The following is a 16,546-nucleotide window of genomic DNA, read 5'->3' as shown; positions in this document are numbered from 1 at the left end:
AACGTCATGTTTACTTGAATAAAAAAATACTTAACCTAAGTCGAGAAACCTCAGCTGTACAGCACACGTTAAATAAACGTACCTGTGCTCCCTTCTCACCAGCTGGCCCCTCCTTACCAGGATGACCCTGTAAAAATAATAAGTCACACAGTGGTTTAAGGTGGTTGTTGCAAGAGAAGCTTTTACACTGAACATAATGATGCAAACAAATCTGAAACAGTTTATGATGTAGAAGAATCAAACAACCAGTGCAGCATTTAAATATAGGAATATCTGCATTCAGATGTGATAAATCAAATATAGCAACTATGGTCAAAATCTTAAATATTCTATCTGATCCATCAACAAGACAGGATTTCTCATAATGCTTTGAGTGAGAGACAGGTCAGTATGTTCCCACTGCACAAATTCAGGTCACAAAGGATGTTGCGCACATTTTCACACAAACAGTGGATACATCACTGCAGTTTTATAGGAGGATGAGTGATGTAAAGGAAAAGGAAAGGAAATTAGACTTTCTCTGTGGCAGTTTGAGACACTTGTGTGGTGGCCAGTGTTGAGTGATGAAGTAGGTGAACAGCTCCATACACCCCTCTTCCTCTACACACACACACATATATACATGTATGGAATATATATGTATAGCTGCAAACACCTGGCACTTCCACTCTGAGGGGCCTGAGGGGACCTGAGGGGTGTCTGCCTATTGAACCCCACCACCTCTGACACTGAGGGCAGGGGGAGGAATGACAAGACAAACTACAGGTCGGGAATAACATCACCCCTGAAGGGTACAGACAAGCTTCTTGTTGACACTAATATTCATGGTCTAAAATTCCTTATTCCTTCCACATATAAACTGATGTTATTAAAATCAAATTATTCAACTGAAACAATGTCATTGGTATAATTGAAATATTTTATTTCACTGTTATGTTGAAGATACTCAGATATGTCTGTCCATAAATGAAGTCACTAACTTACCCATGCGATTCTTGATTCTGACCTTAACTTTTATTTTCTTTAATTCAAGGATACTGCAGCCCTTTGTTTACAGCCAATGGGATCATTGTAATTCCAAATACAGTGGCCTGCCTCAAATATCCAGCTTGTACAAAGTCATGCTGCCAGGGCTCTCACAAAAACAAGACAATATCCTCATATTCTAACTGCTTTTGGCTTCCAATCACTGGCAATAACTGACTTTCAGAGTATATTTTCAGTTGTAAAATCAGATAGATATTGCACCATCCTACACTGCAGACCTTCCCCCTATCACCCACTCATAGCCTGAGATCTGATGACCAGCTGTTTGACTGTAGAGTAAATAATGTCACGTAGTACCTGACCTTATATATTTTATGTTAATAGCTCAATGGGTATATCATAGGCCGTCCAAGTGAAAATATCAATGTCATACAGGTCTGATCTGTGATAAGACCTGTGGGTTAACAATGGTTACCTCCATTAACCTCCACCATTTTACATATTCACTCAACATTATACCACTTCCTGTGCAAGTGTGGGAACCTCTGTGAGCAAAGTGGTGCCACTTGTTTGTTAAACTCTTACTGTGTGTACATGGAAAATAAGAGTACTCACAGGAGGCCCATCAGCTCCAGGTAATCCAGGCAAGCCCGATCTGCCGTGAGGTCCCTACACGAGGAGAAAATGATGAAGAACAAAGGTCAGAGGTCAGGAGGCATAGTCAGAAATGTATTTCAACTAGATTCCAATGGAACTTTAATATTGATCTAAATTCTTATGGAAAACCAAATAAAAGGAACACACTTTTTCTCCGGGTGGTCCAATGGGGCCTTGTGGTCCGGGAAGACCCTGTAAAGAAGAGACAGATAGATATACATGAGAGCCTGTTGCCATAGCAACAACAAGCATGCTCAAACACGTGCATGTACACGCACACACAAAGGCTGGATAAACGTAAGTTTGTTGGAGCTGTAAATAGTTGAGCTTGTGAAGGAATGTTAAGCTGGTGTGTTTGTGTGTGTGATGGGTCAGAAGGTGTATTATCATCTAGCATACTTACACCTAAATATTTGTGCACAGGTTCTTTGTATACATTTCTGGGTGGCTACCTGATGAGTGCCAGTGTGTGTGTGTGTCGTAGTGTAATTTGAGCCACTGAAACTTGCTCTAGCATGTACCACAGCTTCGCTGGAATTCCACCAACATGAATAGGATGCTTTCAAATGATCAACCCTGAAACCCCCCTCAAGAAAAAAAAACCTCAAAAAATATTTCAGAAAGGTGTGTGTGTGTTTGTGTATTTTTAGAAGTGGCTGCTGAAAAAGAGAGGGAAGAGTGGGCACCGAGCAAGAAGGAGCAAATGTTTTGACAGTTCAACTTGTAATTTGGTGTCTAAAAATGTAACACTTAAAAATGTGAGGATGGAGCTTTAACTGTGTATTTACTCATTATTCATTCTAGTATATTTGAGATCATAAACAATCCAATGTAAATGAGCTTTTCTTTGTGGAAGTTGTGGTAATACAATGCACGAAAACCAGGCTGTAAATGGCCACTGCACTGTGTTTACACATCATGTGCAGTGCATGTATTTATACTACACACGTTGTGTCTGTCATGGGGAGCTGTGACAGTGCATGATTTCTTGTTTCAGATTCAGATTTAGATTGCCTTTATTGTCATTGAACGTGATTCATAGAAATTTTGATTGCTATGCCCCGTGGTACAACAACAAAACAACAAGTAATGACACAACAACATGCAATGACACAGAATATATACAATAAATACAGTATGTACAGTATATTTACCTGTGTTCCTGGGGTTCCTTGCTGCCCAGGTGGGCCTGGTTCTCCTTGTGGTCCCTAAAAAATAAGATAGACACTGTGAAAACAGGAAAATAAACACAGTCCCTGAGTAAACCTCTGTCTCAAGTACACCCCCCCTTGTCAACAATGAGCTGGAGTCCATCCAGTCTGCCCAGCGACAGCATACAAGACTGTGGCACTAGATTATGCTTGTATTTGCTGTGCACAGTCACAAGTGGCCTTAAAAACTCTACTTGTAAGAAGATAAGTAACACTGATTAAAACTTATTAAAACAGATATATGCAGTATTTAATTTCCACATTATGTTTCCTTTATAACAAATGTAAAATGAATGGAGGTACAGTGTAGCAGTGAATACTCAACATGTTTAGCATCCTCAATCTCAGTCATTCCAGGAGCTTAAGTAGTCCCAGTAGTGCTAGTGGATTTTATAGTAACCTGTTGAGGAAGTGATGTAACCCCTCTAACCTGCCTCATCTTTTCCTGCCTCTTAACTAACTGTGCTGTGAACCCTTAGTGTTCTATTTCAGTAAGTGACGCATCATGTACTTAGCTGTCAGGGTACAGAATAAAGATCTCTCCCTCATAAGTCGGATTTCTGAGTGTAAAACATCAGAGCAAAATAGAAGCTATGTTAACACACCATCTGAGGGACATTAAAAGGATGTGTTCATTCTTTTATGGTATCGAACTGCACTACAGTTATGATAGGGACATAATGATTGTAATGAATGGATAAAGGCCATTGATAAATGTGTCTGATGGTAAATCAGGATTCATTTCAGGAGCTGTTGTAAATTTTAAACCTCCCTTGTCATTAAACTGTATTTATCTAAGGCCTCCTAAAGCGGTTTTAGCAGACTAATCTAAACTGTTCAAGCCTACACAAACAGAGATGTATGACTCAAGGAGTGCGCTGATCTGGAGCAATATTTCAGACAGTTTACTGGCAGGACGTTCCTACCATGTTTCCTTTGGAACCTGGAGGCCCGTCAACTCCAGCAACACCCTGAGAGGGACAGATTAGAGAAGACTCATGTTAACCGTATATCAATTACAGGAAGTGATGTCAAAAAAGGGAAAGGTGAAGTTGATGGTACGTACAGGAGATCCAGGAGGTCCTGGAGAACCACGAGGTCCCAGCAAACCTCTTGGACCCTTTGAAGAGTGAGGAGAAATGATGTGAAACAAAATGCAAATCACTCTATGCTAATTACATTTTCAATGTGCCACTTCTGTCCCCTAGTGGACACTTCTGTCTATGAGAGATCACATATTCCTTGAGAACAAGATTTAAGAGGATCTTGTTGCAGCTTGTCGGAATCCTATACATTCAGGAGGTGTGATGATATAACACTATCAGAAGCCTTACACTCTCGCCTGCTAATCCTCTGGGCCCGATCTCTCCGTCCTCGCCCTGAGGGAAGAAAATGATGCCAGTCAGAGAAACATTTATAGAACTTGGCTTCATTCAACACTTTCAACACGTTAAATATCAGCTATCACCATGGAGAATTCAAAGTTTTAAAATCTCTTATTAGTGAGGGTTTAATCTCATCAATCAATTTAAACATAGTTGACCGTAGTAGCAGCTTAGTTGTGGGGGTGGGGGTGTGTGGGTATAGTTATTTTAAGGCAGAGGAAAGGTTAATCAGAAACCACCCTCCTCCCCAGTTCATAGTCTCCACAAGTTGCTTGTGGATGTTAAGTAAAAAGAGGAAGCTCTTACTCTCTGTCCATCCTCTCCAGAGGAACCTGGGGGTCCCATTGGTCCTGGCTCTCCCTGAGATGGAAAGAGTGGAAGAAAAGAAAAGAGAGAACATGAGAGAAAGTGATAGATATGGGATTAATCATCACTGATTTTCACTGACACTGCTCCTCTGGGGGATATTAAGTTAAAACCTTTTGTTTCTCCACTCTTCTATTTGTTCTTGCTGTATTATATTGTATATTGTATTGTATTATGTAGCTCTCAAATCTGAAGAGCCATTTAAACTAATATATCATATTTGCCTATGTAATGAGGATGGCTAATGAATAATGTATAATTTATGGGGTGGCATACAGTTCACCTGGTAGAGCTGCTGCCCTTTGCTGCGTATCAAATGTATTTGTTAAGTGATTTGTAAGAAGAAAGGAAACCTATATTTATGATATGTTATTTATATGAAAGGAGCAGGTAGTATAACATGTTTCTTCTTCTTGCTCCTTTTTTATTCATGTAATATTTAAAAGTGAATAAGTGTATTGTTTGATTATTTTTGGTTAACTTGAAATTAACAAAATAAACTAAACTGAAACTAAAACCATGGTGAAATAATGAGATACATTATATTCATTTAGAGTTACCAGAGCAGTGCACCAGACTTGTTTTGTTTTCCCCTGCCCTTCAGTGATGTAATTTCTACTTTATAAATATTGTGGTTTATTCCACAGACAAAGCCTCTGTGCAACTTCCTCACAAAATCATTCTAGTAGTCTGATTACTGCAGGCACTTTAGAGGAATTAGATAAATTAAACATCTTGTTAAATTACTCCCCTCGTGACATTGCAGTAATTTGCTCATCCCACTATTTAAGAGGTGACTCCACTGCAGCCAAAACATCCCAATCCTTTTTCCATCTAAAAAAGACAACCAAAATAAACTAAGAGGACAAATCTGCAATAACTAGAGGATTTTGCATTGATGCAAGATTTGTTTACAAGACTTATTGTTAAGGATTTCATTTAAATCTGACAGAGTGAAATGCTGGCATCCACCACCCTGTACTCACCCTGTGTCCCTTTTCACCAGGCAGTCCAGGGAGTCCATCGAAGCCTCTGTCACCCTGTGATGAAGAAGAGCAGATGGTGTCACTAATGCATCACAGCATCATACTCATCATGCACATCATTTGAATTCAATGACAAAAATGAAAGGAGGTGTGCTGATATTTGTTACCTTGGAACCTGACTCTCCAGGCATCCCCCGAGCACCATCAGCTCCAGCACGACCCTTAAAAAGAAAAAAGTTAAACATACATCAAGATCAATGTATTTTTACAACCTTGAAATTCAAGAAAATCCATGCATGTTAACTATAAAGACTTTTTTGCCTTTTTTTTCTATAAAACTGTTAGAAGGTCAAATTATAATGTTCCATTATTTCAGATTCTCCATTTTATTAAAAAAGTGACATTCTAATGCAATGGCCCTGTCCTGCTGCTCTTCCTGTGGTCCAGGTGGTTTGTTGCATGTGCAAAATCTTATTAGTAATAAGAAAAATTAAATAATACTTTAAGCAGTAAACAAATGGAGAATATAGAGCCTGAAGCAGTAAACGTTTAGTTGGACTGAAATAGCAAGAAGTCAGAAGCAAAAATTTAGCAAACACAAATAACTGACGTCACTTAAGAAGAAAAGGGAATCAGTTTTTAGTATTAAACCTTTTCAACATTTAAATCAGCTGACAACTAACCCATGAATCATGGTTGAATTACTAATGTGCCTATGAATGGTTTATGTTCATTAACCACTTGGGTCTCCACTGTGACACTGAATGCGGCCCACATCCGTTTTCCAGCTTTGGCATTTTCAGACAGATTAGCTGCCCGGCCATTGATCCAAGCACTGGAGGCAGCGCAGGTCTTTAAGCACATATCACACAATTGTTTGTTGAACTGGACGTAAGCCTCTCAGCATTTGAGCAGTGGCCACAAGCACAAACAACCAGACTACAACAAACACAGAGGCACGTGAACACACACACACACAAACACATGTCATTGGGTTCACTCACCCTCTTGCCAGCTTTGCCCACTTGTCCTGGGGACCCCTGGATGCCACGGGGACCCTGCAAAGACACAAGGATCACTGAGTAAACTACACACAAAAAATTGGACTTTGGCCTACAGCAGCTGGTGAGGGATATTTTCATGTATGAGAGCAGTGGGAACACTCACCTGAGGACCATGGTCTCCACTTTCACCTTTCAGTCCAGGACTACCAGGTAGACCCTAAACGGAGAGAAAACACACCAAATACATTTCCTTAAATTTGTAAAACATGCACTTTAATGAGTAAAAATACTGTCATGGAAACAGCAGATGGCGATATTTAGCTAAATATGCAGATTTTGTTCATCGAAAGAGAAAAAGGATCCACACATTCCTTTTGCTAAGAATGCATGAACTACCTGAGAAGAGAGTCGGAGACATGATGAACTTCTCAGTAATCACTAAGATTGTTTTTTTAAATACTGGATTGTGTGCAGCTGGATGGTAAAGGTTTGTTTCTAACATATCACGTTATCCTGATAAGGATCATCAGAGAAATGCAGGCACATTAACTCCCCTGGGAGCCTTTTGGCATATATTTAAAGTCTAAAAGTGTGATCCTAAATTGTTGGTATAGGCGATGTGGGGCACACTGTGTTCTATAATCTGTCTCCAGACAGGCATGGGTTCGAGCTGGTGATTTGGCAGTTACAGACGTTTTAGAGTCATAAAGTTTGAAACGCTGACATTTCAACATGTAAAAACATACATATTCAGCCACAAATAATTAAAATAGCTTCCACTATTCTTTGCATCTGATTATTGCCATATATTTTGAGATCAATATACTTGGCCCTTTAGCTTGTAAAGAGCAGAATGGGAAGTTCTCCATGCCTTTACCTGCATATAAATAAAGGATCGTGCATCAACAAGCCCCAGAGAGAAGAGGGGATGGGAGGGGAATGAGGGACAGAATTACATTTTCTTGGCAGCTGGTAGCACCGAGCAGACAGGCAGTGTGGCCACTGACCACTAGGTGTTGATGCAACAGCACATTACAAAACAAATCATATGCTTTTCTTAAGTTTGTCCAAAAAATGTAAAGAAATAAGTAGAAATATACTGAAAGTCATTTTACACTTGTGAAAGCATTGCTGTTTCTAGAAAGTCACCAGAAAATATACACCACAGCATAAAGCTTTGATTGAAGTTATCTTCAATTTGATCAAATTGGAATTTGTGTGCATGTGACAACTTTAATTTTAAATTGGATACACAATAGATTGGAAAGTAAACATGAGCTGAAAAAGTTAAGTACCCAAATTTACAAGCAACCACAAAAAAAGAGAGGGACTCACCACTGGTCCTGATCTTCCTGTCAAACCCATCGGCCCTGGGGGTCCCCTCATAGCCAGCTGCAGGCCAGACACAGGCAAGAACAAGGTCAGATTCCACTCAGTCAAAAATCTATATACTGTACATAGAGCACACACATGTTTGAACCAAGTTTGCACATATTTTATACTTTGATTTCATCCTTCAGATTTATATAGATTGATTTGTTGTATTTGGTCTTGAGTGATGCATATTTGAACAGGAGTACATAACATAATTAAATTCAAATCAGTAAAATGAATCATCGCTTTAAGGAGGTGTTCTCTGTTTGACTTCATTTTATTGTATATGAGCAGCAGGAGTAACAATCTCTGTATGTGCATTTTATAAAGACTTTTCATTCTAAATGAAATGCATATCTGATCACATAACAAATACTTTAACAGCAGAGCAAAATATGCATGACAGTAACTATTTTCCATTCTGTGTATTATCTATATAATGTATTTGGTTCATTTCCATGTTGTATATATTCTCTAATTGCTGTTTTATAATGTTGTCTTCTGATGCAGTAGACCCTCATCTCTTGGTTCACTGTGGTGTCTGAGGGGGTAATTAATGTGGGATCTCGTGCAGAACCTGACAGCTTCTCAAAATACCAAGTCCAGATTTTATCTTTTCTCCTCTCCCACATGCACAGAGCGACTTCCTACACCTGTCGGTTTAGCCCACCCGCAGGTCGAAAGCCGCAGGAGTATTTTTAACAGGCTCTCCTGTCCATCTGTTCAAAGTGGCCTTTTTATGTTGCTGCTCTTCAGCCTGCTCGGCATGTCTTCTTTTAGCCTCGCAAGGCCAACTAAACTCAGTGTGTCTCCTCCCCTCCCCACCAAAATGCTGTCTCCCTCAACCTTCCCCTCCTTTCCCCCTAAAGCCCTAGTGTAGGGAGCTGTGCAGGGGTGGGGGGGTTTGCTTCGTGGGGGCTTGTTTAATGTCCTTGTGTACTTACTCTGGCCTGGGAGAGGATGGCCTGGGCTTGGGCTTCTTGGGCCGACACCACTGGACCCTTCTCACCGTCCCCACCAAAACGGAACTGTTGAACACAAACACACAAACAACACGTGACTCAATCTGTTTGTCATCACTAGTAAATACCCCAAAAATTATGCAAAATATATTTTTATTCCCGACCACTTACTGGTAACATCAGCATGGTACCAGGAGGTCCAGGCAAACCATCAGCACCAGGCAGTCCAGCACGACCAGGAGGACCCTGTAACACAGAAGAGACAGAAAGATCAACTTTAAGATTTACTGGGACTCAGAGAAGAAAAGAAACTTTAAAAGGAATGAAGACAATTTTCTCTTCCTCACATGAGTCTTCAATATTCATTAAAAATAAAAATCCATCTCAAATGTATTGTAAGTAATGTGGATATCATCATATCAAAATTTATGAATTTCAGTAAACCAGTTAATCTATATTAGTGACATTGTTTAAATTAGAGCCCTTTCTCTAGGCTTTGTCCCACCTTTTTAAGACAAGATTTAATCCGGATGGAATTCAAATTATGTCAAACGTTATGGAAATCAGTGCAGAGAAAATGTACAAACACATCTATCCAGACCTTGTGGAAAAAGTACCTGATGCTGTGCTATGCTCCTACGCAGTTTACAGTGGCAGTGATGTGGAGGGAAATACAAACAGAGCCACACACACTTTCACAGTACACACACAGCTGGGGCATTAAATGTGCGCTGTTTGTTAGGTTCATTAATATGTGCTCCTCCTCCTGCAGCACATAGACTGAGCCTGTCCATCTGTAAACCACGCTACTGTCTACAGTCCAAAACCAACATCCCTTTCCATGAATTCTGGTGCCCATGTTTGAGTATGTCTGTGTGTGTGTGTGTGTGTGTCTGTGTGTGTGTGTGTGTGCGTGTGCATGTGTGTGTGCATGTGTGTGAGAGAAAGAGGGAGTGTGTTGCAGATCTGCGGAACAGAGATGGATACTTCTTCTGAAGGAAAACCCAGGGTAAATATTCTCCAGCTTCTAACCTTCCACAGTTTGACCCTAATAACTTACCTGTTGAGATTAATTCTGGTCTTAATGTGTAAACTAGCATCTCATTTCCATCTACCATTTTAATGGTTGGCTCAGTTTCACCGCATCATGTGAAGCACAAATATTGTTGCTTAGTTTACTACTGTTTAAAATACTAAGCACAGTGATTTGTAGTGACAGTTAAACTGTTACGGTTTGTTTGGATCTTTATAGCAGCAGCATGTGATCCACATAAATTATAAAAAATGTATATTTTATAGATTAACCCTTTAAAGTAAGTCACAAACATTAACACTTAATGATCCATTATGGCCTATTAGATCATTGGTTGTGGTGTTGCATACAAACTCAGGACATTAGGCTGGTATGATCTCAATAGATTGAATGTGGATTGTGAACTCCGACATATATTTTAACCTAAAAGACATTTCAAGGTGCAGCAATGGACGATGATGTTAAAGTTATGATGCTGGTTTATTTTCATGAAGTAAACGAAGGTTAAGTTCCCATGAGGCATGAGTACGAATTGAGGTACTAGTAAGTAGTAATATGTCTCTCTCGTAGTTGTGTATTCAGGGTATAAGCCATCTCTGCACCATCAATCACTATATAAACAGTTAAAACACACACAAAAAAGGTGGCTTTTTAGAAGACGTAAAGTTCAACTTACCCTGTCACCGGGATCTCCAGCAGTGCCTGGGGGTCCCTGTAGGCCTGAGGGACCTGGAAGACCCTGGAAAGATGACGCTTAGTCAGCACACCACCGAGACGCCAGTACGTTTAAACCCAGACTTAGATGGTGAATTATTGATGCTCAGGAGCTAAATCAATATACTCACAGCTGGGCCAGGGGGTCCTGGTGGTCCTTCAATCAGCATGCCCTTTAAAAAAAAATTAAATTGTTTCACACCACAACTACTGGTCTATACAGCGAAAGATGAGTCAATAGTCAAATAAAATAAAATTCTGATGCAATTTTTAAGTGTTTAATCAGTGTTTTCTATCACTGCAGACATGTTGACATGTACAGTGGGAAAAGCAAAGTGTATGAATATTATAATTAATTACTGGGACTCTTAATTAGGACAGAGCAATTCTTGATTTTATCTGTAATATCCTGACCTGAGTCATTTGCCAATTATAACAACATTAAGAAAAAAAACCTCATTCTGTAAACATAATATTTTTATAACAAGAAAAAAAAATGACATAAACATCAGCATTGACTCTTGGTCTTACAGGTTCAATCACTGCTGGCTCGCCCTTCTCTCCCTTCTGGCCGTAGGCTCCTGCGGCACCAGCGACCTGCAGTTACAGAGCGAGCACAGAGGTGGCATTCTTCACACAGCAGTCACACAGTTCACAGGTGAATGAATGGCAGCGATGAGCAATGGCGACTGGGGGGGGAGGGCAGCTCAGCCAGTGAAAAGAATGTGTGGGAACGCTTGAACAACTTCTTTACAGAGATCAATCAATATCACATACTTAGTTGGAACTACTGCAGCTTTGTCAGAGGCAGAAAAGTGGGAGAAGAGTTGCACAAAAAGTGAGATGACAATACGGAACAAAACAGGCAACATTGAGTTAGTCACATTGAGAAAGTATGGACCTCTACATTGTGCTGTGCTTGAAATGGAGCAGTGCTGTCATTGGATTACCATTGTGCAGTGTGGCTGAAGGTGACCAGATAAAACAACACCAGCAGGTTATTACTGCCATGCAAACCCCGCAAAAAAAGGAACTAATTAATTAGACAAAGAGAGGAAATAAGAGATACTATAACGCAGAGTGAAGTTTCTGTTATATGTGCACCACAAAATTGACAAAAATGGCTGAGAACACCTCAGGTTTCATCAGAAGTATCTGTCTCATGTGTTGATGTGGGCTTTTAGAGTGGAGTGGCATTGGAGGAGGTGAAGTGAGCTGGGATGGGTTAGATGCTGCTTCTCAGTGAGACAGCAGGCGGATGATGAATGAGAGAGTGTGTGTGTAGAGGGGTCCTAAAATCAAACAATACCCGAAGGCACAAAATGGTGTATGATGAAGCTCGGACAGTGGGTAAATTTAAACATTGCTGGGGTCAAATGGCTAAAGATAAAGACAAAGTGTGGAGATGGATGTGTGTGAGATATCTCCACTAACTGGATGACAAACTGTGATGAGCTGTGAGGACAGGGTTCAAAAGTTTGGGCATGAAAGAGAGGGAAAGGAATCTATAACAGCTTCATTACAACCCTGTGTTTATGTGTGTGCACTCACTGTGGAGGCAGCTGCCTATGAGTTATGGGATAAGTGTTGTGTATGCAAGGAGCCTTATGTTATGTTGTCAAAATGGAGCTATAGATGGAGGGGGTAGGGCTTGTTTGCTATGTTTGAGCTGCAGGTTGGGCCGACATACACTGATTAAAGAATGTGTATGGCGATAATAGGTTGCAAGAGACAAGAAAATAATGTGTTAATCATTCCTGTGCTTCTCTGCCAGAATGAAAACTACCAAATTAAAAATCAGTTATCACCAGATGCATGCACTGTAGCTATGACAACTGTCAGTCATTACATCAGAAATCACACACAATGCATTTACTGACTACACACGTATCCCATGACAAGCAACCCACTAAGAAGGCGTGCACTGGAGGACGGAGTGAGTCCCTGACCAAGCCCTTCATGCACACACCCCTCGGTCAGCAGAGTCGGGGTGTGATACTTACGGTGCTCTCAGAAACGTCGGTTTCAGCGGCAACCCCGGGCCCCACCTCCTCCTTGTAGGCTGTTGTGGGCTGGGGCCGGGCCATGCCGTACTCATCATATGCCCCGTAATCATACAACCTGTTGTCAACACCGCCCAAGTCATACTCCTTTAGGTCATATTCCTTAAAGTCGTATGCTTCCGCACCAGTGTCCAAGTTGTCCCCCGTCTCTGGGACAGCAGTAGGCTCGGCGGCATTGGGAGCAGCGTCGGTGACATACGCACCGACAACATCCTCCTCCGCAGCCTTTCAGGCGTTACCCAAGCAAAGAAGGGGGGAGGAATGGTGAGCAACCAAGGAGAAAGGGATGTTAATTAAGCAATTGAGGTAAACAGTGTACTTTAAGTTGTTATTAAAGCAGATTGCAAATGAATCAGCAAATTATTCAGAAAACAAAGCAGGAACACTTTATTTATTCCAAGTATAAAGAGAAAAGTTGATCACCTGTTAGTGATGCATGATTGTAACTTGAATATTTGAATTGAGCAGCTTTTTTATCTCAATCATGTTACTTATAGTATGTACCTGTTTTAAGAATCCTGCAACACCAGCTTAGTCAATACACAATGGAATAAATGAAGTGTTACTGTATGACTGACTCTGATGATCAAAAGACGTGATGTTATTTTAGCTTTCTTATATCCTGATACAGACAGCAAAGAAAGGCTGAAAGACACGTCTGGAACAGCAGCATCTGCACAAACATCACATCAATCATCAGATTGTTGCAGCTGTGCAGATACACAGAGTGCATAAATTTGAATTTGTTGGTTGACAAATCAATTTCTGGAGCCACTTTCCCCTGTTACACTCTGTATTTGGCACAAGTGTTGCAACCACAATTTTGCCTTCCGTTCCAAACTGATCGTTCTGGATTTAGCTTTAGAGTGCGACAAAATGGATGCAATTACACAGTTACTATTGGCAGGATTTCCACTTCCCATCTCACCAAATCATGTATTTAGAATTTACTGTGTAATCACATCCACTTTGTCAAATGCAGTAAAAAGTGTATGTTTGTAGCAGATGAGATTTCAGCCTCATTGATCATAGTCCTTTTACAGGTAATTAGCAGAACTACTGATCAAAACCAAACTCCTGTGATGGACAACAGGGCATATTTCATTATAAAATCCTGTACCATTTACTGTCATTGACTTGATTAAGAGACACTGCCATGAACAGTGTCTTTTAATCCTGGATGAGGCTGCAAGTCTTGTCAACTCTCCTCTCTTTGTGTGGGTAATAAATGCAGACTGGTGTGACTGGGACAATAACTCTGAGCAAATGGCTCTGGTTCTAAAACACATTTTTGGCTCCTAGTAAATAAACATACACTATGCATGGCAGAAACTGCTTGTTCATCTCTCTTTTCTAATACAATCCATCCACGGAGCCCATAGTGTTTCATCTCTACACTAATCGCTGTTGCTTCAGCGGAACAATTCAAGACTAATGTTAACTTGAAAATTAATCAAATCTGCAGCCTCGGCCAAAATTGAGTGTCAACATAAAGCTACAAATGAGCTCCACAGTGTCCATTGCATTATTTTCTAAGCATGCAACAGTGCGTCTGCTGTGGAAGAAGTGAGTTGCAGCTTTAAAACTTAAATAAAAACTCCTCCTGTCCACACCAAAATCAAGTCAAAAGACACATCGATTCACTTGAATGGACGTGTCTTTGACATTTCATACCAGATGCTTCCTTGGTTAAACTCTTCCTTGCTCACATTTCCCCCAAAAAACCCACTGGTTTTTTAAATGTAGATGAGAATAAAGATGGAAATTACCTCGTAGGGTCCACTCGTGCCATAGGGGGACTGAGTTTGAGAACCATCTACAGTTCCGTAGTCAATGTCTGTATTGTAATCTCCTTCTACATTGTTTAGCTGAGTCATGTTGAAAAAAGGAAAGAAGAATAAAGCGAGGGTTAACACAAAGGCTCAAATCAAGGTTATTTGCCAGGGTTCCTCTCAAGCTGGATACAGATTGTGCTACTTCTACACAAAGGAGGTTAGGGAGCTCTACGTTGGCCATCAAAAGATTTTCCTTTCAGAGTTCAGGACGGGAAGATCTTGATGGGATTTGATCTTTTCTGAACGTAAACGTTTACCCTAAAATCGCCTCTGGGTCGTGCCGGCGCTGTGGCCTGGTAGCCAGGCATCTGTCGTTTCTTCTTAGCGGCAAACTTTTTTGTCTTGGATTTTTTGGCAGCCAAGAACTTTAAGGGCCTGGCCTTAGTTTTACTGAGGGACTTTCTGGTCCTCTTCTTTTTCATGGAGACACTACGTTTCTTTCTCTGGAAGAGGTTTCGGCGACAAAGAACACCAAGACAAACATGGAACATTCAAAAGTGGAAATGACGGTTTCAAAGGCACAGTCTGCGACTTTTGCACAGAATCTTTACCCTTCCAACTGACAAAGAACCACATGTTCCATTTGCCGGCAGCAGCCCATGTACAGTGGTTGGTCTGCATGGTGTCCTTTCACATGGACACCATGTTAACCAACTACAAGGGCTGCAACTGGAGCACTGGTCATATTAACTCTACCTTCAGATTACATGACAGTTGGGTGGAAAGGGTGTTGTACAAGAGTCGAGGACTGAGCCTTTCATGTGACACACAGGAGACTTTTAGGGAGATACTGTATATGCTAATCAATCTGGGACTGACACAAACACAAAACACAGAGGATTTGCCTTTCAGCAAAACTTTAGAGCAGCAATGGAGGTTAGATTTGCTTTTGTAAAATGTCAAGTATAATATTGTTGGTATCTATAATATATAGGAACAGTTTAAAGACATGCTGAAATGCAAAAACACACTCAGAGCAAATGGCATTCCCAGTGAGAGAAAGCAGCAGCCTCATAAAAACAGACACAAGGACTGACACAAGTATGTTTACAGGCACACACCAGAGTCTACTGTAGCTCTGTGTTACCGATAGGTCATCAGAGAAAGCATAATCAGCTCAGGACAGTAAAACATCAAACTTCAGCCTGATTCTTTGATCATCATAATTAGAAAATCTGAAGGAATTATTCTCGTAAAGCAGATTACACCCAGTAAATCGGTGTGCACATGAACACTGAGACATGGACAACACAAAAGACACACTCGGGGATGGGATGGACAAAAAAGGGAAAACAACTTTTTTTTTTCTTTTCTTTTCCTTTTTTCATTTACCTGCGGTTCAGAATACTCATCGGTTGGAATGATGTCTGTGGCTCCCTCAGAGTAATCATAGAACTGAGAGTAATCTAAATCATCAGTAGTGTACTGGAGAGGTTCAGAGACAGAGAGAGGAGAGAGAGTGGGATGAAGAGAGGTCTTGGTGTTAGCATCAGCATTAGCATCAAGGATGCAGAAGAAGTAGATGATACTTCTATCATCCTTCAAGCAGTTTTAAGTTTGAATTTAGCTTGAGCAATAAAAAAAAAAAAAACATAATTGCATATTTAGAGGCTGAATAAACAGTGCAGTGTTAATAATATTATATTCATAGCATCATACAAAATGCTACAAGCTGCACAGTGTAATGCAATTAGGTATTCAAAAGCATAATTAATAAAACATTAACATATTATGGTTCATTGATGATGACAATGAAAAAACATCATCATAACCCTCAAATAATCCAAACCAAGTGCGACTAATTAGATTATGGTCCTTATATGCTGAACAAACAAGTAAACACACGCTGAAACCGGACATGTGGGGCCTCGCCTACAAACATTTGAACAGATGGGAAGTTTAAAAGCTCATAAAACAAAGGAAAACAACATGGAAACCTCAAATAACCAGCTGCATTTCAGGGATATCG

At 40.4% G+C, this 16,546-nt stretch overlaps 1 protein-coding gene across 10 annotated transcripts in view; it reads right to left on the bottom strand.

The window, feature by feature from the left end:
• Positions 1 to 16,546, bottom strand: part of col11a1a (collagen, type XI, alpha 1a) — a 72,228-nt gene that overhangs the window by 38,973 nt on the left and 16,709 nt on the right. For 4 of the 10 annotated variants that reach the window (XM_020087721.2, XM_020087722.2, XM_020087719.2 and 1 more), the window contains exons 6-26: positions 15,910 to 16,002; positions 14,512 to 14,610; positions 12,683 to 12,967; positions 11,211 to 11,276; positions 10,811 to 10,852; positions 10,642 to 10,704; positions 9,104 to 9,178; positions 8,915 to 8,998; positions 7,932 to 7,988; positions 6,760 to 6,813; positions 6,597 to 6,650; positions 5,760 to 5,813; positions 5,593 to 5,646; positions 4,547 to 4,600; positions 4,190 to 4,234; positions 3,922 to 3,975; positions 3,782 to 3,826; positions 2,799 to 2,852; positions 1,792 to 1,836; positions 1,603 to 1,656; positions 83 to 127 (exon numbers count right to left, since the gene is read on the bottom strand). In XM_020087721.2, coding sequence (XP_019943280.2) covers positions 83 to 127; positions 1,603 to 1,656; positions 1,792 to 1,836; positions 2,799 to 2,852; positions 3,782 to 3,826; positions 3,922 to 3,975; positions 4,190 to 4,234; positions 4,547 to 4,600; positions 5,593 to 5,646; positions 5,760 to 5,813; positions 6,597 to 6,650; positions 6,760 to 6,813; positions 7,932 to 7,988; positions 8,915 to 8,998; positions 9,104 to 9,178; positions 10,642 to 10,704; positions 10,811 to 10,852; positions 11,211 to 11,276; positions 12,683 to 12,967; positions 14,512 to 14,610; positions 15,910 to 16,002 — 1,476 coding nt within the window. Of the gene's footprint in view, positions 1 to 82; positions 128 to 1,602; positions 1,657 to 1,791; positions 1,837 to 2,798; positions 2,853 to 3,781; positions 3,827 to 3,921; positions 3,976 to 4,189; positions 4,235 to 4,546; positions 4,601 to 5,592; positions 5,647 to 5,759; positions 5,814 to 6,596; positions 6,651 to 6,759; positions 6,814 to 7,931; positions 7,989 to 8,914; positions 8,999 to 9,103; positions 9,179 to 10,641; positions 10,705 to 10,810; positions 10,853 to 11,210; positions 11,277 to 12,682; positions 12,968 to 14,511; positions 14,611 to 14,834; positions 15,021 to 15,909; positions 16,003 to 16,546 lie in introns of all 10 variants that reach the window. The other 6 variants (XM_069512781.1, XM_069512780.1, XM_020087723.2 and 3 more) reach the window with 5 other exon arrangements.

Source organism: Paralichthys olivaceus, chromosome 17 (assembly GCF_024713975.1).
Source record: "Paralichthys olivaceus isolate ysfri-2021 chromosome 17, ASM2471397v2, whole genome shotgun sequence".
Taxonomy (NCBI): domain Eukaryota; kingdom Metazoa; phylum Chordata; class Actinopteri; order Pleuronectiformes; family Paralichthyidae; genus Paralichthys; species Paralichthys olivaceus.
Note: the sequence above shows the minus strand (reverse complement) of the source record. Positions and strands in the feature narration are given on the sequence as shown.